General features: G+C 41.0%; 1 protein-coding gene across 8 annotated transcripts in view; it reads left to right on the top strand.

Annotated features, from left to right (window-relative positions):
• The window catches only part of PHF3 (PHD finger protein 3), a 90627-nt gene that overhangs the window by 52927 nt on the left and 17133 nt on the right, over positions 1-20567 (top strand). For 7 of the 8 annotated variants that reach the window (XM_058661718.1, XM_058661711.1, XM_058661726.1 and 4 more), the window contains 7 exons: positions 6412-6721; positions 12012-12195; positions 16158-16305; positions 16388-16544; positions 18844-18960; positions 19735-19866; positions 20407-20542. In XM_058661718.1, coding sequence (XP_058517701.1) covers positions 6412-6721; positions 12012-12195; positions 16158-16305; positions 16388-16544; positions 18844-18960; positions 19735-19866; positions 20407-20542 — 1184 coding nt within the window. Of the gene's footprint in view, positions 1-5196; positions 5370-6411; positions 6722-12011; positions 12196-16157; positions 16306-16387; positions 16545-18843; positions 18961-19734; positions 19867-20406; positions 20543-20567 lie in introns of those variants that run through there. The other variant, XM_058661743.1, reaches the window with a different exon arrangement.

The following is a 20567-nucleotide window of genomic DNA, read 5'->3' as shown; positions in this document are numbered from 1 at the left end:
ATTTTAATTGCTTATTTGTGATTTCATTCTATTTCCCATTTTTCTTTTTCTGGTCAGCTGTTACCTTATATAAGAATATATAAATATCAGATTACAAGAATGATTTGAAGGTCTTGGTGAGGCATAGAGATCTTCCATCCACTGGTTACTCCCCAGATAGCTGCAGATGCTGTGGCTTGGTGTGGCTGAAGGCCAGAGCCAGGAGCATCATCCTGATCTCTAGATGGGTGGCAGGGGCTGTGCACTTGGACCAACTTTGGCTGATTTTTCCAGGCCATTAGTAGGGAGCTGGATGGGAAGTGGGCAGCTGGAACATGAACCAGCGGCAGTATGTGATCCCACGTGTGCAAAGCGACGACTTTAGCCATTAGGTTACCATGCAAGGCCTGTGCCTGCTGTTTTTAAACTTAAGAGAATTAAGCAGACTAGTTTCTGTATGTCTTCTGAAACTCATCACACTGTTGTGTAGTCGGAGAATTTAAGTGGAAGCCTAATGAGTTTTTTACTATTTAATTTTTTTTTTTTAAGATTTTTTTATTATTGGAAAGCCGGATATACAAGGAGGAGAGACAGGGAGGAAGATCTTCTCCCCAAGTGAGCTGCAACGGGCCGGTACGCACCAATCCGATGCCGGGACCAGGAACCTCTTCCGGGTCTCCCACGTGGGTGCAGGGTCCCAAAGCTTTGGGCTGTCCTCGACTGCTTTCCCAGGCTACAAGCAGGGAGCTGGATGGGAAGTGGAGCTGCTGGGATTAGAACCAGCATTCATATGGGATCCCGGGGCTTTCAAGGCGAGGACTTTAGCTGCTAGGCCATGCCGCCGGGCCCCAAGTTTTTTTACTATTTAATTTGAAGAAGACTGAGAGAGAAAGGCAAAAGATAAATGAGTTTCTAAAATTAAACTTTAACCTAGAATTGGAAGCTGTGTTTGTGATAAACTTCTGAAGCTCTTCTAATGGCTCTGTCTTTAGGATTTTGCCCAGGCTTTTTATTATTAACTGTTACCATATTAATGTCAATTGGTCATTAGGTGAAGGTTGAATATTAGTCCAAAAATTTTTTTCTTACACCAAATACAATTATAGAGGATGCTTTTTTGAGGGTGTGGGACAGTTGAACTTAACTTGGAATGTTACATGTTAAAGGAATTGGAGTTCATCTTGTGTAATTGACCTGCATAATACATAATGAAGTTTGGAAACAATATTTCAGATCAACTTTGTGAATAAAGAAGCCCTTACACACTTACTGACCCTGACAACAGTTTGATATGTTGTGCTTTCATATGCTCAGTTTATTCAAAATATGTGTGTAATTTTCTTGTTTTAACTCAGCAATGAGAATGTAAATTTATTGGGAATGGTCTATTTGGAGGCATTTTGACATTTTAACGCACCAAGCTCACACACTGAATGTTGCTTGTGAAACTGACATTTTTTATAGCAGTTAAGATTGACTTGCTTTTATAAAGACTGTTTTAACTCTTCCAGATATTACACATATTGCAACTAGGGTAGTTTCCTTATATGTACTTCCAGTTGGAATTTTTCTTTTGTATTACATATGTTTATTCATGGCTCAGCTAAACATGGTATTTGTGGGCAAATTCTGTACATGTCCTAAAGGCACCAAGTATCAACAGAGCATGTCAAGAGATTACACATCTTGCTGCCTAATTTTTTTTTGGGTGGGGGGGCTTCCATTTCCTGTTGCAATCTTTTTTTTTTTTTAAATGGTTTATTTTTATTGGAGAGACAGATTTACAGAGAGGAGAAGAGACGGAACGATCTTCCAACTGCTGTTTCATTGCCTATGTAGCTATAATGGTTGAAGTTGGGCTGATTTGAGGCCAGGAGCCAAGAGCTGCTTCTGGGTCTCCCATGCGGGTGCAGGTTCCCAAGACTTTGGGCCGTCCTCCACTGCTTTCCCAGGCCACAAGCAGGGAGCTGGATGGGAAGTGGAGCATCTGGGACATGAACCAGTGTCCGTATGGGATATTGATGCTTGCAAGCAGAAGATTAGCCAATAGAGCTTGTATTAAACATAAACCTATTAGCATGTTGGAAGGAAAAAATCTTATGTTTTTCATATCATTGCTTTTTTTTTTTTTTTTGCATAACCACTTTTGCAAGTGTTTGTATGTTTTAGAATGTGTTACATTTTCTTGGTACGAGTTGTGGAAATAAGTGTACTGGATGAAACTTAAGAGCAAACAAAAAAATACTCCGGGAAAAATGGGAGTCATAGCTTTGTATTCACTTCTTTAAGCAACTTTTCTTCTGGAATAAATATGATTTTTCTCATTTAAAAAGTTTTATGAAGAAATAATTTGCTTTGTAAATCGATTGTTAGTCATAAAGACGGAACATTTTATATTAATTTGGTGTAGAATCCTATTCTTGGATCCAGAGTTCTTAGTTTTTTTCCTACAAAGATATTTGAAATTTTTTAATAGCTTTTGGCTTAGACCAAAAATATAATAAAGATGGTAGGTTTTTGTATTTGTTTTTAAATTTCATTAATTTTTTTTTTTTTTTTTATTGGAAAGGCAGATACACAGAAGAGAGAGAGGAAGATCTTCTCTCCACTGGTTTACTCCCCAAGTGGCCGTAATGGCCAGAGCTGAGCCGATCAGGAGCCCGGAGCCCGGAGCCAGGAACTTCTTCCAGGTCTCCCACATGGGTGCAGGGTCCCAAGGCTTTGGGTTGTTCTCCACTGCTTTCCCAGGCCACAAGCAGGGAGCTGGATGGAAAGTGGAGCAGCTGGTATATGAATTAGTGTCCACATGGGATCACAGCACATATAAGGCAAGGACTCCAGCCACTATGCTACTGTGCTGAGCCCAAATTTTTAAAATGTTTATAGTAAATTGAATTTAGTTTTCATGTCTATAAGCATAATAGATTACTGTAAATATTACAGTACTTTTCCAATAGCTTATTCCTGCTGACTTGATCTAGAGTCAGACGTCTCAGATTGAGTTAGTAAAAAGATTTAGTATTTAATATATAATCTTTTAAACTTATTTCACATTTTTTTTAAAGATTTATTCATTTTTATTGGAAAGCCGGATATACAGAGAGGAGGAGAGACAGAGAGGAAGATCTTCCATCCGATGATTCACTCCCCAAGTGAGCCGCAATGGCTGGTGCTGTGTCGATCCGAAGCCGGGAACCAGGAACCTCTTCCAGGTCTCCCACGTGGGTGCAGGGTCCCAACGCATTGGGCTGTCCTCGACTGCTTTCCCAGGCCACAAGCAGGGAGCTGGATGGGAAGTGGAGCTGCCGGGATTAGAACCGGCACCCATGTGGGATCCTGGTGCGTTCAAGGCGAGGACTTTAGCTGCTAGGCCATGTCGGCGGGCCCCTATTTTACATTTTGTTAATTAGAAATTCAAGGACAAGGCAGAAAATGTGAGAAAAATTAACTATCCTCCTATAGCCTTGGCCCCTCTCTCCATACCCTCCACTGTATTAAAATAGAGCAATAACTTAAAGAGGGAAAATGTATTTTTTGGAAAGGGTCTTTTTTTTACCTTTTTTTGGAATAGGTCATTTTTAAAAAGATTTATATTTATTGGAAAGTCAGATACATAGAGGAGGAGAGACAGAGAGGAAGATCCTCTGTCTGATGATTCATTCCTCGAGTGGCCGCAAAGGCCGGAGCTTCACAGATCCAAAGTGAGCCTCTTCCGGTTCTCACATGTGGGTGCAGGATCCCAAGGCCTTTGGCTGGCCCTGACTGCTTTCTCAAGCCACAAGCAGGGAGCTGGGCGGGTAGTGGGGCCGCCGGGATTAGAAGGACGCCCATATGGGATCCTGGTGTGTCAAAGGTGAAGACTTCAGCTCCTAGACCACTGCTCTGGACTCTTGGAATAGATCATTTTTGAAAGTTGATAGTACTGACAAGTTTCAGACTAGAAAAATGCATACCCATTTTTGAGTAGTCCAAGGTGAATTTTATTTTCTCCTAGGATTTGTGGGAATTTTGCTTTTTATCATTTATTTCTCAGCAAATTTTTATGTGACTCTTTTGGACATTGAGTTCACACTAGAGATTTGTTTTACAGAAGCTCAAGTTTCTGGAAGACATTTCTAAAGTAAACTTTAAATGAAGCTTGATGAACTTTGTGATCACACAACTGCTACTCTTCCCTGGTTACAGCCAATAAAGTTTGAGAGTTCCTTAATATTTCCATTATAATTTGATGTCTGAATTTCCATTTTGGGATAAAAGCATAGTAAGGAGGCTTATTAGACCTGTCTTAGTGATAAAACTATTCCAGACTTTCTTTGAGGAAATCACATGATACTTGGAAGCAAAGGAAAATCTAATAGGTTTTGTACAAGAGTCTTATGTCCATATTAGAAAGCTGCTTTTGTGAAATAGCTCTGCAACATGAGATGGAAAAACTGAAGTATATACTTAAAAATTTTGTATTTTATGTTAGTTGGAGTATCTTATTTAAACATTAGGGACCCAGCTAAACTATATCTAGAGAAACCTATTTTGCAAACAAATATTCTGAAAGTTTTCTTTCTTTGGAGTTGCATTTTTTCCCCCAAGCCAAATGATTCACTGGGAGGTGAGAATTTGCCTGGTAAAGCTAGCACAGGCATTACCTGAACCATTATGCATATCAAGTCTGAATGTACAGCAAGAATTTGGTTAATAGTAAAATAGTAAAGGAACAGGGAAGTATTGCTGTTGAGTTAGATATATTTTTTTTAAGGTTTATTTATTTTCATTACGAAGTCAGTTATACAGCGAGGAGGAGAGACAGGAAGATCTTCCATCCGTTGATTCATTCCCCAAGTGAGCCGCAACGGCTGGTGCTGCGCTGATCCGAAGCCGGGAACCAGGAACCTCTTCCAGGTCTCCCACGCGGGTGCAGGGTCCCAAAGCTTTGGACCGTCCTCTCCTGCTTTCCCAGGCCACAAGGAGGGAGCTGGATGGGAAGTGGAGCTGCCGGGATTAGAACCGGCACCCATATGGGATCCTGGTGCGTTCAAGGCAAGGACTTTAGCTGCTAGGCCATGCCGCTGGCCCTGAGTTAGATATTTGGATTGACTTTTTAAAATGCCCTTGGAAGGACTTTTGAAATTTTACATAAAAAGGACCTCTGAATTATTGAAAAGAGTTGACCATACCATTTAGTGTATAGAACATTACCTTTAATATTCTCCTTTCTGTAGCCCTTCATTAGTTATGCATCACCAAAATCTCAACAAAAATCTTGTCAATGAAGAGCATCCCTAAATTGGACTTCTAAGCCTTTTAAATATGCCAGGGATTGCTGCTACAAGAAGGCAGAAGCAAAATACTAAATTATTAGTACATGAAATGAGCGAGTTGCATCTTTGCTAAAGGTCAGAGGGTACATAATTTTCTCCCCTAAATTGCTGTTAGATATCTGATTTACTCTTTTGTTCAGATGTAATTGCATATACTTTTTAGTTTGAAAAATAGAAGGTCTACCAATGGGGAGCATCCTACCTGTAGGTTCCCCACCCAACAAGGAGGGATCAGGAAACGCTTAAAACCCAAGACCCTTTCTCAAACCTGTGTGTGGCTCCCTCCTCTTTGGAGAAGTACCCCACCTCATGCTTTTCTCTCCGGAGGTACTTTCCCCTTCTCTTTCCCTTCCCTGCTCACCTGGTCCGATGGCAAATACAGTTTTTTGTCTGAAAAAAAAAAATGTTACGTTTTTGGGCTTTCCTGTTAGAGAAGTTATTTGTTGAAATGCAGTAAGTGGAAGATTGTTACAATAACAGATTGGGAGTAAAAACCCAAGCTCTATAGTAAAAATCTCCGTGTTATAGAATATCACTTTTTATTTGGGAAAAAATTCATTAAAATGTGTTAGTCATTTATATGCAGAAAAAATCAGTACAGTTATATGAACAGAATACATGGAACTCAAGTTTCATATTAAACTTGGTAATGAGAAATAGCTTTTGAGACTATTGTAGCATTTTTATTGCTATTTCTTGTCATTTAGAACAATTTGTTCAATAAAATCTTCCCAAACTTAGTATGATTTCAGGTCTCTGGTAATGTAGATATAGCTTTGATGGAATCTAATTGTTGCAGAGCTTTTGCTATCTTTATCAGTGAAATATATTAGTCTTCTCTTTATATTACATAGTATTCTGTGCTGACATGTCATTGTCCATTATTTTTGTGGTGGTGTTTTCTTACCTCGTGTTTTTATGATCATATTAGAGAAGTACCTAAGGTCTGAAATGTTTTTTAATTGACTTATGAAAACTTGCTGCGTGTTGAACTTTCAGAACAGATTAAGGTGGAAAATGTGCAAGATCTCAGAAAGCCAAATACTAAAAAATTCATTCATATGCCTTCTAATATTGGTTTCTTGAAGAATATGTCAGCTTCCTTTTTTCTTTTCAGGTTTATGGTTGGCTGTGGGAGATGTGATGACTGGTTTCATGGTGATTGTGTTGGGTTAAGTCTGACTCAAGCACAACAAATGGGAGAGGAAGACAAAGAATATGTGTGTGTAAAATGTTGCGCTGAAGAAGATAAAAAGACTGAAATACTAGATCCGGATGATTTGGAAACTCAGACTATGGTTGAAATCCATAGTGAGGATAAAAGAATGGAATGTGAAAAACTTGGATATTCAAAGCACACAACAGCAAATGACAAAAGCAAATGTATAGATGATACAGTAAAGCACAAGGTCAAGATTTTAAAACGGGTAAGCTTTTTGTGTTATTTTGTAATTGAACTTGGAACAGATTATGAGAACTCTGAAGTTTCTTTTTAAGTTTTGGTATTACAGCAGTATTAGATTAATTTTCTCCATAAAATGAAAAAATTTTTTATAGTCTTGGTGAAGCCTAAGTGGTGACGTCTTTAGAATATCTACATCATAATTCTAATCATATTGTTTTAAGTCCAGACTTATAATTGAATTTTCTGTTGCAGAATGTTTGATCTTGGAGTGTGAATGTTAATTGTGATTACTGAGATTTTTCAGTCCATAAATAGCATCCAGATCTTTAACTGTTAAGCATTATTTTCAAATGGAAGAGCTATTTTGTCTATGTAAAGGAAAGTAGTCTTCGTTGTTTTGGCTTTACCCTAAATTTGCTTGGGCCTCTTACCCAATAATTTTTGTCATAGCTGTGGATACTTCAAAATGTACCATTTTTTTTTCTTGTTATATTTTAACTCTTCTGAGAGTATTTCTAAATAGAACTCGTGAAATGGTAAATAAACTTTAAATTGGAATATATGAAAAGCACATTTATCTGATACAATTTTATTTTTCCTTTTTGTCCTTGCATCATTAGTATTTCTCTCTGTTGTGTTACTCTTATCAGCTAAAGAGGAAACACTGGCAGCAAATGTATGGTAGGCAGATAATAGTTCAACCTTCAAATTTAATTATAGAGATGGAAGGAACCTTGGAAATCTGTTAGACTAACCGTCCTATTTGTTAGTATCCTATACAGTATTTTTAGGAAGTGATGATGTAGTTTCTATTTGAAATCTATTGCTTGGGGACACATTTTCCATTGTAAGCAGTATTGTCATGGAGTTTCTAGGTTTGAGCCAAAATTTATATCCCTGAAAACATTTAGTTTACTAAAGGCTCTCTTTTACAACTAAGGTTTTGCAAGATGAGAAGGAAGGTAGATGTGAGCATCGCTTCAAAATCTTCCCTACTTTTTATAAACTCAGTTCTCCTAGACATTGCTTGTGTAAGAAATCTCTGATTCCAGCTTGCCAGGTCTTTAATGCATAAGATGTTTTCTGAGATTTCTCGTGAAACAGCTTCTTATATTTGCTATTGCTTTATATGTTGATTTGTTTAGCACAAAGTAATTAATATTACTGACCTGAAAGTCCAATTAAAGTCAAGTTCATAGTATGTCTTTGGAAAAATTCTATTTATCTTTAATTATTAGTCATCTTTGCCTGTGTACAACCAATTGGCTGATTACAGACATAGTCTGTAATACTACTGAAGTATCTCCAGCTTTTCTTAGGAGGCAGTATAATGTTTTGTGGGAGTGTTGTGGCTGGTCTGTAGCAGAAAAGGAATTGAGGCTAATCTGATTTAGTAAATATATGTGTCATTAATTTTCTTGGTGGTGAACTCTTCTATTTGGACTTGTCTGATGTTAGTTTATGCAATGTACATTTCAGATATTACTTGTTACCCCCGTATATTTTTTTAAATTGCATATTTATTCATTTGAAAGAGAGAGGAACATAGGTAAAGATTGCTCTTTCATCTGCTGATTCAATCCCCTAAACACCATCAGTAGCAGAGCTGTGCCAGGCCAAAGTCAGAAAGCTGAACTCAGTCCAAATTTCTAGTTTGGTGGCTGGGACCCAGAAACTTGGCCACCCTTTGCTGCCTCCAAAACTGTGTTAGCGGAAACGGAACTGGAACTTGAAGCCACGTGCCCTATGCAATGTTTCAGTCACTGTGTTAAGTGTTGATTCCTTCCTAGATTTTTATATTGAACGATTTAAGTTTCTGTTGCATGCCAATTGTGTGTTACCAGACTTACAGTTGTAAAACACTGAAATACATTTGTGATCTGGAGGAAGAGACAGAGAGGTAAGCAATAAATAAGAAATTCTAGAGTTTCTCATCCCCAGAGAAACTACTTCTGTATGTATTCTGTCTCAAGACTTACGATTAACCAAGGCTACTTCAAAAAGTTCATAAAAAACATAATTGAAATGTGTTTTAGTGCAAAACTTCTGAAGTTCATGCATAATTTTCTTTTTTTTTTTTTTATTTAATCCATTTTATTGTATTGTTGTTGACAATCTTTACATAGTTAACCATAGTTGAAGGAAAAACAAGAAAAAGAAAAAAGAAAGAAAAAAAAAGGTTCAGGGGGATAGGGAGGTGGGCAATGCTATTATGTCCATATTGTTTCCATCATGTATCTGAGGTAAAGGGGGATATTGAGGGAGAAGCCCCACCTGGTTTCCCGCCCACCCCAAGTCCCGGATGTGGGGCATGCTCTGAGATATGTGCTCAAGTGGAGTTAATAGTTCTCCAGTTATGAGCCACTGCCAGTTTCGCTCGATGAGGTGGTCCACTGATTGATATGGTCCATCATGAAGTCTCCATTTGTCCCATATTTCGCTGCCAACATGTAGCTGAGATGAATGATTGATCTGCTCTGTCTTCTGTCTTTTCTTGGTTAGAATTCTGAGTCCAGCAGTTCAAGTGGGGAGATCTCCAAAGATACTTTGAGGTATTCCCAGATTAGTTTCTTGTGTGTTCTAGCAAGCACAGGGCCCGGCACAGTCCATCACCCTGATCAGCTGGTGGTTGCAATTGCTGGGTTGGTTCTGTTTTCAGTCCCGAGTTGCACTGGAACCAATGGGTGTTGCAGTCCAGTCTGGTTCGGCCCTTACATCAACCAGTGGGAGCTGCAGCCTAGTTGGGGCGACCCACAATAACCCCCACCAGACCGCCCCCTATCCTGGTTTGCCAGTATGTGTAGCAGAAGACCAATCTGTCCCCCATCCCATTTGGCTCTGGTACTTGTCAATGGGTATTAAAGCTTAGTTTTATCTAACCAACTCAACCATCCAGCCCTCACAGATATTGTTGAGTACCTCTCTATCTAGCCATCCCAGCCCCCGTCCTAGTTTTCATGCCCTCCCACGGGAATAGTGACCCAAGAAGGGGGAACCCACTTTTTCCCTCCCAGGTCTCTCTGTCCCGGTTTATGCACTCTTTAGGTGGTCCTGTGATTTGACTCGACAGAATTAGTCCCCAGTGCCAGCTTCTGCCAGCTGAAGCTGTGGCCCTGATCTAGTCCACATGCAGCGCACAGGTGTTGTAGCCTTGCTTAGTCGTGTCTGTCTCTATCCCAGCCCACGCTCTCCAGTGGGAGTGGCTGTCCAGCGAGGGGGCCAGCCCCTTAACCCCCCACCAGCTTCGCCCCTCCCTTCCTGGATCTCACGTGTGCTGGATGGGTGCTGCATTCATATCCAGTACAGGCAACCACGCCCTGGAGTTCCATAATGTGTACTGGTTTTGTCGCAACCGAACCCGGCCCATTCCACACTCTGTTCTGGTGATCGGATTTGCCAGAGGATGACATGAACTGATTCAGCCTGGTCTGCTCCTGACCCATGCCGAATGCATGCCAGTGGGAAACTTTCCATGGCCTATTCTGGGCTGTTTCCAATCATGCTTCTCGCGCTTACCTGCAGGGACTGTGTCCTGCCAGAGGAGTTGCCCAGGCTCCTCCATCAGAACCCCTCCCAATGCCAGATTTTGCGCTTGCCAGGGGGTTCTTGAGCCAACCCTACTCAGTTCACCTCCTGTCCTAGCAGGAACAGTGGCTTTTCCTGGCTGGCTTTCACCCCATTCTGACTCTTGTTGTTGGATGTTTCAGCCCAGCCATGGCTCGTCCATACCCACATACAGCTCACACATGGCTCAGAAGGGGATTGAGACCCAGCCTAGTCAGTCCCACATCTACCCTGTTTCTCCATAACACCAGATGGTGCTGGGATCTGAACCGGCCTGGTGCATCCAATCCCAGCCCACACTAGTGCCTCGGGTGACTGCAACTGTTTTCTAGATAGAACGCAGCCCCCATTCCAGCACATACACCCCTTGGTGGGAAACTCATCCCAGCTGTGGCATCCCAGATTGGGACCGTTCCTAGCCGTAAATCACGCACCTGCATGTGGTTGCTCCAAGGACCATTAGGTGCCAGCCTGCTAGACAAGCCGGAGCTTATCTTTTACTTGATAGGTGTTCAAAGCTCAGCATTATTAAGGGATTGGAAGTTCTTCAAAGGAAGAGTTACTGGCATTGGGAATCTTTAGGATTGGCTCAGATCCCAGAAACAGTGGGGTCACTCTAGAGCTATCTCAGCAGCTATTCAGATGTCCAATACCCCAGAGCTCCCCGGCCGGGCGGCCAGCAGGCTCAGCCTGGCGCCAAATGGCGCACTGGCCGCCCTGGCCCAGCCCGCCATGAGCCATGGGCACATGGCGGACTGGGTTCGGGATCCGAGCTAGACATCTTCTCCCGCAGCCCTCGGCTCGCCTCTGGCAGCCGGAGGTGTAATCCTGCAGGCCCGAGGTTGCGCCCCTCCCCAATCCCGTTCACCACCCAATGAGGGTGGTGGGTGGGTCCCGGACATGCCCAGTCACGGAGGCCTCCCCCCTCGGCGTACTCACCCCAGAAGGAAGCAGGCCCCGCACCCAGGCATGTCCGGGCCCAGCCCGCCATGAGCCATGGGCACATGGCGGACTGGGTTCGGGATCCGAGCTAGACGTCTTCTCCCGCAGCCCTCCATAATTTTCATAATATGTGTTTTTCTTGTGATCTTTTTCAAAACCTTTCATATATCTACTTCTATATAGTGTTATTTTGCCTGTCTTTCAACGTGTGGAATGTATGTTATGATGAATTTCTCCCAAAGATTTCGGAGTTCTAGTTTAACTAGTTAATCTTTGTGGGTTCTAATTAGGGTCAGAGTAATAGATATCCCAATGGTGTAGTTTAACTCATGGGAGTTAATATTGCTGATTGAGTACTTGTTGTACTTATTAAAGGTACATGTGGCTGCATTTGTATTAAAAATAATGAAAAATATGTAGACTTATTTCTGTACAATTCTGCTTTTTTCCATGTTCACAAAGCTATGAATTCTGTTAATTTGTATCAAGTTTCATTGGAATCATATTCTGTGTTGTTCCTCCTTTATAAACTTTTTGGTGTTCTGCAGAAAAATAGATACTCAGTAAATGAATTTTGAATAAAAGAATCTTTTATATCTTTTTTTGAATCTTCTTTTTATGACTGAGTGATTTACATTTCTGCCTCTTTTTAAAAATCCAATCAAATATCTGCTGGGCTAAAGGATGAAATGCTTAATGTCTTTATAGGTTGCAACAGTAAATATATGTTTTTGTCCATATTCTATAGTTAAATGTTTACAGACTTTTGAATATTTTTCACTTTAATGAAATCTTATTTTTCCTAGGAGTCTGGTGAAGGCAAAAATACATCAGACTGTCGAGATTCTGAAATTAAAAAATGGCAATTAACTCCTCTTCGAAAGATGGGACAGCCAGTTTTACCTCGAAGATCATCAGAAGAAAAAAATGAAAAAATAACAAAAGAGTCTACCACTGTTATATGCACAGGAGAAAAAACTTCAAAACCAGGTAGGGAACATTCATAGGAAATTATTGTTAACTTGCATATTTACATTTTGTTTCATATACAAATAATTGGTATATTTAGGGAATTTCTAAAAAGGTAACATTTTAATTGTAATAATGTTTTGCTGTGGACCTACTTTTCATTAAAAACTTTATTCAGGGGATGGAGAAGTGAATTTCCTCCTAGTGATAATGGTAGAAGATGAATTGACAGTAAGCCGGCAGCAGAATGATCTGTTATTTTAGTACTCAGGGGTTTAGCCTTTTTGTTAAAAATTGTGGGTCTTTTTATTTTTCTTTTAAAGTTTTATTTATTTTTATTTGAAAGGAGACGTAGAGAAGGAGAGACAGAGAAAAACATCTTCCATCTTTTGGTTCACTTCCCAAATGGCCAGTGGTTGCTCTGACTCGCTTGGCATAGCCCCTTGCGTAACTTGGCCTTTGCCATAGATGTTGCAGCTTGGCCTGACCCAGCCTGCCCTCAGTCCCAACTCTCACTGGTGGGTCCTGGAACCTGTCCCTGCCCAGTCTGCTCCCATTTCTGGCTCAAGATGTGACAGCCTAGCCCTGCATGACCTGTGTTCCAGCCTGGTTTCTGCACTTGGTGCTGAGCTACGGTTGGCTTGGCCCTGCCTGGTCCTCCTGCTTCCAAAACTAACCCATACATTAGCCAACAGGTGGAGCAACCTTGCCACACTTGCCAGATCACGTGCTCACCAGCAGGAGCTATGACCCACTAGGGGAGTTTCCCACTCCCAGGCCCAGATCTTTTTTTTTTTTTTTTTAAAGATTTATTTATTTTATTACAGCCAGATATACACAGAGGAGAGACAGAGAGGAAGATCTTCCGTCCGATGATTCACTCCCCAAGTGAGCCGCAACGGGTCGATGTGCGCCGATCCGATGTCGGGAACCAGGAACCTCTTCCGGGTCTCCCATGCGGGTGCAGGGTCCCAATGCATTGGGTCGTCCTCAACTGCCTTCCCACGCCACAAGCAGGGAGCTGGGTGGGAAGTGGAGCTGCTGGGATTAGAACCGGCGCCCATATGGGATCCCGGGGCTTTCAAGGCAAGGACTTTAGCCGCTAGGCCATGCCGCCGGGCCCCCAGGCCCAGATCTTACGCATGCCAGTGGGTGGGTGCTAGGCCCTTGTCCAGCATAGTCTGCTCCTCCATCTTGGCTTAGTACGAGCTGGTGAATGTTGTGGCTCAGCCCGCCCCACACGCTGTTTTAGGATGCACATGCGGGTGCTGCTGCAGTCTGAATATGTCTGGACTATTCTCAGTCCTGGTACCTGTGAATGTTGGCAGGTTCCGTGGTCGCACCTAGCTCAGTGCATTACCACCCAAACTGTTGAGCGAACCAGCAGGCCTTGAATTTCCATAGAGTTTGGCAAACATATCCCCCTCAGAATCTACCCCAGACCGACCTGGTTCTCTCGCATGCTGGTTAGTGTCTTGGCCTTCCTGACCCTGTTGCGACATTCAGTCTGATACTGGGATCTAGTCCTGCTAAACAGGCCCCCAGCCCTGTCTTTCATGTGGACTGGCTTGTGGTCGTCTGCAGTGTTCCATGCTAACTAGCCCAACTCCGGATACCCATGTGGCCTGGTGCCCATATGGTGTCTGACCCATACAGATCTTCGTCTCTCCCCTCCAGACCATCAGGTCTCAGGCCTCTTGCTTAACTGCAAGTACAGTGGCCATGTCGTAGAATGTCCTTCAATATTCATTCCTCACCTACATATACAGTGGCCTTATCCATGGATGTCACTAGGCAGTAATTCCAGACACCCAGTACCCCAGAGCTTGCCGCTGGGCGGCCAGCAGGGTAAGCTCTATTGCACTGTTTCTATGTCTGTCCGCAAGCCCAGGATTTGCCCACTGCTTGGCAGCAGTGGATGGAGAACTAGGAGCCCCAGCAGCAAGCCTGTCCCAGCCTATGTTCTCCACCCACAGCTACGTGACTGAGAGATTCAGACATCTGCATTTCTGAACAGACTTAAGTGGACTCCGCCTCCCATTGAGAAAGTCTTAATGCTAAATACAACTGAAAGCAAAAGACTCATTGACTTTGTGGAATTAGTGAAGTTACAAATTATTTACCTAAATCAATTCAAATCACATTTTTCTTAAAAGATTTATTTATTTTATTGGAAAGGCAGATGTACAGAGAGGAGGAGAGACAGAGAGGAAGATTTTCCATCTGATGATTCACTCTCCAAGTGGCCACAATGGTCGGTGCTGTGCTGATCCGAAGCCAGGAGCCAGGAACTTCTTTCCGGGTCTCCCATGTGGGTACAGGGTCCCAAGGCTTTGGGCCGTCCTCGACTGCTTTCCCAGGCCACAAGCAGGGAGCTGGATGGGAAGTGGAGCTGCCGGGATTAGAACCGGCGCCCATATGGGATCCTGGGTCTTTCAAGGCGAGGACTTTAGCCGCTAGGCCACGCCGCCGGGCTCTATACATTAACTTTTAATGAAGTATTTAAGAAATGTGATTTGAGGGCCCAGCGCAATAGTGTAATCGTTAAGGTCCTCGCCTTGAACGCACTGGGATCCCATATAGCGCCGGTTCTAATCCCGGCAGCTCCCTTACCATCCAACTCCCTGCTTGTGGCCTGGGAAAGCAGGAGAGGGCAGCCCAAAGCTTTGGGACCCTGCACCCGCATGGGAGACCCGGAAGAGGTTCCTGGTTCCCGGCTTCGGTTCGGCGCGCATCGGCCCGTTGCGGCTCACTTGGGGAGTGAAACATCGGACGGAAGATCTTCCTCTCTGTCTCTCTCTGTCTCTCCTCCTCTGTGTATATCTGGCTGTAATAAAATGAATAAATCTTTAAAAAAAAAAAAAAAGTTAATGTATATATGCTAAAAGTAACCAGCTCTGTAGGCCATTATCTATCTTAGGAAACGGGTCTATACATTTTATAACTTTAGAGTTGCCTTTTAGGTAGTATTTATTATTTATTACAGGTTTATTGATTTTTTTTTTATTGGAAAGCTACATACACAGAGAGGTGGCGAGACAAAGATATTCCATCCACAGTGGCTGGAGCTGAGCTGATCCAAAACCAGGAGATGGGAGCTTCTCCATGCGGGTGTAGGGTCTCAAGGGTTTGGGCCGTCCTTGGCTGCTTTCCCAGGCCACAGACAGGGAGCTGGATGGGACACATGGCTGCTGGGATTAGAACTGGCAGGTATATGGGATCCTGGTGCATTCAAGGCGAGGATTTTAGTGCTAGGCTGCTGAGCCGGACCCTTTAGGTAGGATTCAAATGTCAGTTCATTAGTATTTCCATATGGACTTGGAGTTCTGATCTCATACGTGTTTTTAAAAGTATTTGGGCCCGGCAAGGTAGTCTAGTGGCTGAGGGCTTGCTTTGTATTTGCTGGGATCCTATATGGGCACCAGTTCATATCCTGCTGTTCCACTTCCCATTCAGCTCCCTGCTTGTGGCCTAGGAAAGCACTGGAGGGTGGCCCAAATCCTTGGGACCTTGAATCTGTATGGGAGACCAGGAAGAAGTTCCTGGTTCCTGGCTTCACATCAGTTCAGCTTTGACCACTGAGGCCACTTGGGGAGAGAATCAGCAGATGAAAGATCTTTCTGTCTATCCTCCTCTCTATAATTCTAACTTTCCAATAAAAATAAGTAAATCTTTAAAAAAAGTATTTTGTGTGTATTTTTGGGTTACCGTGATAATTGTGTCTGTGTGCAGTATATGATCATACCAGGTTTGGATTTCCATGTCTTTGCACATTAAAAATAATTAAATATACATTAATTTTAGTTACGGACTAAATATAGCACTGCAGTGTATACAGTGACCAAGTCAGGATTATGAAAGGCTTCCTGTTATCTGATCTTCTTTCTACGTGGTGACTTGTAATCACTCAATTTTTGTTTATAAACTTACATTATTCATTAAGGAAGTTGAACCTAATGAATTTTAATATTTACTTAAATTAGGTACTCATGAGAAGCAAGAGGTAAAGAAGAAGAAAGCTGAAAAAGGAGTGGCTAATGTGCATCCCCCTGCTGCCTCCACCTCTAAGCCTTCTGCGGATCAGATCCGACAAAGCGTCAGACATTCTCTCAAAGACATTCTTATGAAAAGGTAATGCGTATCACTTTTGCAGAAGATTGACTAATACTCACTTCATGTGTTTGAGAAGTAATCAAATTGTTCTGATTTTAAGGCTTACAGACTCAAGTTTGAAGATACCAGAGGAAAAGGCAGTAAAAGTTGCCACAAAAATTGAAAAAGAGCTGTTCTCCTTTTTTCGGGACACAGATGCTAAATATAAGAACAAATATAGAAGTTTGATGTTCAATCTGAAAGATCCTAAAAACAAAGTGAGTGTTATGCTTATTTCTATGGATTTTTATGTTTTTCATTTTCCTGAACACATAGGCATCTCAGGTTGTAATACAATGTACCTTAAATTTGTTCATTATAGTGAGACTAGAATTACCTCTTTGTTTAGAACATGTAATTTTAAGTAAAGCCTTTTTGCTAGTGAACTTAGCTAAGAATTCTATATAGTAGTGGGTTGTGTTTATACACTGAGGTATATTGAATACTAAACAGATCTTGAACTATGTGAATTAATTTCCTTTATTGTTACTTATGTAACCAAGTTATTTAAATGTAATTTATGGTGCTGGTGTGGCGGCACTTCAGGGTAGTCTTCTGCCCTTTGGTGCCTGCATCCCATGGGGACACCAGGTTGAATCCTGGCTGCCCCACTTCTGATCCATATCTCTTCTTATGGCCTGGGAGGGCAGTGGGAGATGGTCAAGTCCTTGGACTTTTTGCATACATGTCGGGGAACTGGAAAAGGTTTCTGGCTCTCAGCTTTGGATCAGCCCAGTTCTGGCCAGTGTGAATATTTATTGAGTGAACCAGTGGATGAAGGACCTCTCTATCTGTCCTTCTCTGTCTGTAAAATTTGCCTGTCAGATTAAAATAAATAAATCTTAAGATTGTTCATATTTATTAAAAAAATCTATTAAGCTGAAATTCATAACAGTGTATTGTTACCATTTCAAATTTGAAAATCAAATTGCTTGGTTTAACAGACAGTACATTTGATTTAAAATTATTTTAAAAGATTTTGTTATGTGTAACTTTGGAGCTGATATTTTTAGGCTTCCTCTTGGGGTACCTGCATCCTGTTTCAGAGTACCTGCTTCATGTCCTGGCTACTCTGCACTTTCAGTCTAGTTTCCTGTGAATGCAAGTGGGAGTCAGGAAATGAAGGCTTAAGTATTGGAGTTCTTCCTTCGTTTTTTGGGAGATGATACTGGAGTTCTTGGCTTCTGTTTCAGCCTGGCGCAGCTGTAGCTGTTGGGAGCATTTAGAGAGGGAGTCATCAGGTGCAAGATTTCTATTTCACTTGCCTTTCATATAAATAAAACAGTTTAAAAAAATAAATCTGACTTTAGTTCTAAATGTCGTTTAGCAATGAATAAACATTAAATGAACTGGTATCTTGGAATTTCTAGCTGGGACCAGGAAGAAATATACAAATATGTGTGTGTGTGTGTGTGTGTGTGTGTATCAGTGTCAATACCAGAAGATGATCTTGATAGGGCTCTGAGCAAAAATGATGCCAGTGAAAACTTTTTATGCATTCAAAGCAGTGGATCTCTTTTTTGTGTGATGTAAAGATTTATCCAGTTAGAGCTTTTGCTAAAGGTGTGTCTAGGTAACAGAATGTAGTTAGATGGAACCTACCTGTATACAAAAATTCCTTGTAAGTGATAAAATTTGTTTAAAGATAGTTGCCATGGATTTTTCAGGCCTCTGTATCCTTAGATTCCAAATTTGTAGAATCAGAGTTTTGGGTTATAATTATTCAAAAAATAGTTGTCAGCCTAACAGTACCTTGAAATAATTAAATGTGTAGAATCTACATTATATTACAATGTAGAGGTAATTTAAGGTATTTGGGAGGAAGTGCTGGGTTATATGTAAACAACCATCTATGTCATCTCATATAAGATATTTGAGCGTATGCAGATTTTGATGTCTGAGGAGGATACTGGAACCAGCCCTTTGAGTATACTGAGGGGCAACTGAACGTGACTTGAGATATTTCCTTAAAATATTCTAACAGCTATTCCACACTGGACAGCCTATCACTATGTGCAAAAGAATCAAATACATTTGGAATTAAATAATATGGAAGTTTTTCTTTAGTAGGTGAAGACTCATTTCTTTTAGTTGTTTGGCACATAGTTCTTTGTTCTGTAGTCCTCTCACAGTCTAACAGGATGTAAACATATAAAATTTTTAAAATATGGATCGTATTACATTGAGTAAAGAAAGCCCCTTCACTCAGTGCCTTTCTGTACTATATAATGGGTTAGCTTACGTCCATGGGTAGACTTATTACAGTTTTGGGGTAGGTATTATAATGGTTCCACTGTATGTGCTTCTCCATTATGAGTTGATTATTTTATGATATGCATGTTTTGGTCCCTTACATAATTTATAGAATACAGAACTGTCATTTTCTGTTTAGAGGACATCCGTAAATATTTATAAACCAGGTTTCAAAGTAAATTGCTTATTACAAATTTTAGTGCAATAGCTCCTTTTTTTTTAATGGTTGTCTTCCCTTTTCTTCCCATTTTAAAATCATTCCAGATATTATTTAAAAAAGTGTTGAAGGGAGAAGTAACCCCTGATCATCTTATAAGAATGAATCCAGAAGAACTAGCATCTAAAGAATTAGCTGCTTGGAGACGAAGAGAAAACAGACATGTAAGAAAATATATAAATATGTGTTGATTATCAAAACCTTTATTTTTTCCCCAGCCATAGGGGAAAAGTTATCCAGAGGTAATTCAATATGGAACGCAGAATAGCACATCTTTACTGTTGTGTGTTATTTCTTATTCTGTGCTTGTAATTATTTTATTTATTTATTTATTTTGGAAGGGGTGGGATGTGGGCAAGGGGCACCATGTTGGTGGTGAGGGGGAAGGTAGTTAGGGGACAGACAGGACGGTGGAATCTTTGGGTTCAGTGAGAGCATCCGATCTGATGGTGTTCTTAATAGCTGCGGCAGGAGCAGTGTGCCCTTTAGCTGTCCTTTGCCTGCCAGAACCCCAGGCCCTCATATTGTAACCCTTAAAGTGTGTTGTTTTTCTTTTTTGTTCCAAGTAAGCACAGATGTTGAAACTGTGCCTGCATCGGAGACTAGCTTGTTTTCTTGAGGCCACATATGCAGTTTCTTTCTTCAAAAGGTGATTTGCACTAACAGAGATATGCAAGCAGACCGATCTTCACTTGGCTTAATTCCATTGCCAGCTGCTCTTACTACTCATCTTGCTTTAATTGCTTAACTTGCTGTTGTTGTTGTTGTTGCTGAGCCTTTTAGTTGTGAACTTTGTCTCACTGAGGCTCAATCAGATGACAGCTAGTAGGGATCTACCAGAATATTTTGGTGTTTGAGTACACTGCTTTTGAGGGGAGATAAAGCATGTATTTTGAAATGCATATTTTGGGTATTTCTTTTGAATTATTTCCTGTTAGACCATAGAGATGATTGAAAAAGAGCAGAGAGAAGTAGAACGACGGCCGATCACAAAAATAACTCATAAAGGAGAAATAGAAATTGAGAGTGATGCCCCAATGAAAGAACAGGAAGCAGCAATGGAGATTCAGGTAAAGATAATAGATACACTACATTATAAAGATCAAAACATGAAGTTTCAGAAAATACTTATAGCTTTATGTTCTTAAGGTAGGAAGAATTTCTAAAATTGTATCTACTTTACAATAACCTTTTGATTGAGCTGTGTATGTGTATGTGTGGTGGGGTTTATTGAGTACTGCTTTTCTTAATGTATAGCCTCTAATAGGCACCTAAACATTCATTGCAGTACAATTCTAGAGGTGCTTTGACTTACACAGTTCTTGGACAACTTCACAGGAAAACTAATTTGAGAGCTGGCACAGCTTTCCTTAATATTTCTTATCAAGGAGGAGATACTTTGAAACCTTGTCAAAGCCTTCAAGGCTGATAAGTGATTTTTACTGTTTTAAATAACAATAAATAGCAATTTTTGTTCCTTTTAAGAAATAATAATAGAGGGCTTTGGATAGAAGCATTTCATTTAGGAAAAATATCATGGAATTTTAACCAATTTTCATATTTGAGCCAAATTTTATCAGCTAAAACTAACGTTTACTCTTGTTTGTTAGGAACCCACAGCCAGTAAGACGTTGGAGAAGCCAGAAGGATCTGAAAAACAAAAAGAGGATATTGACTCCATGTCTAAAGACACCACTAGCCAACATAGACAACATCTTTTTGATCTTAACTGCAAAATTTGTATAGGTAACTGGAAAAATTTCTTCCTAAA

This window comes from Ochotona princeps, chromosome 1 (assembly GCF_030435755.1).
Source record: "Ochotona princeps isolate mOchPri1 chromosome 1, mOchPri1.hap1, whole genome shotgun sequence".
NCBI lineage: Eukaryota > Metazoa > Chordata > Mammalia > Lagomorpha > Ochotonidae > Ochotona > Ochotona princeps.
Note: the sequence above shows the minus strand (reverse complement) of the source record. Positions and strands in the feature narration are given on the sequence as shown.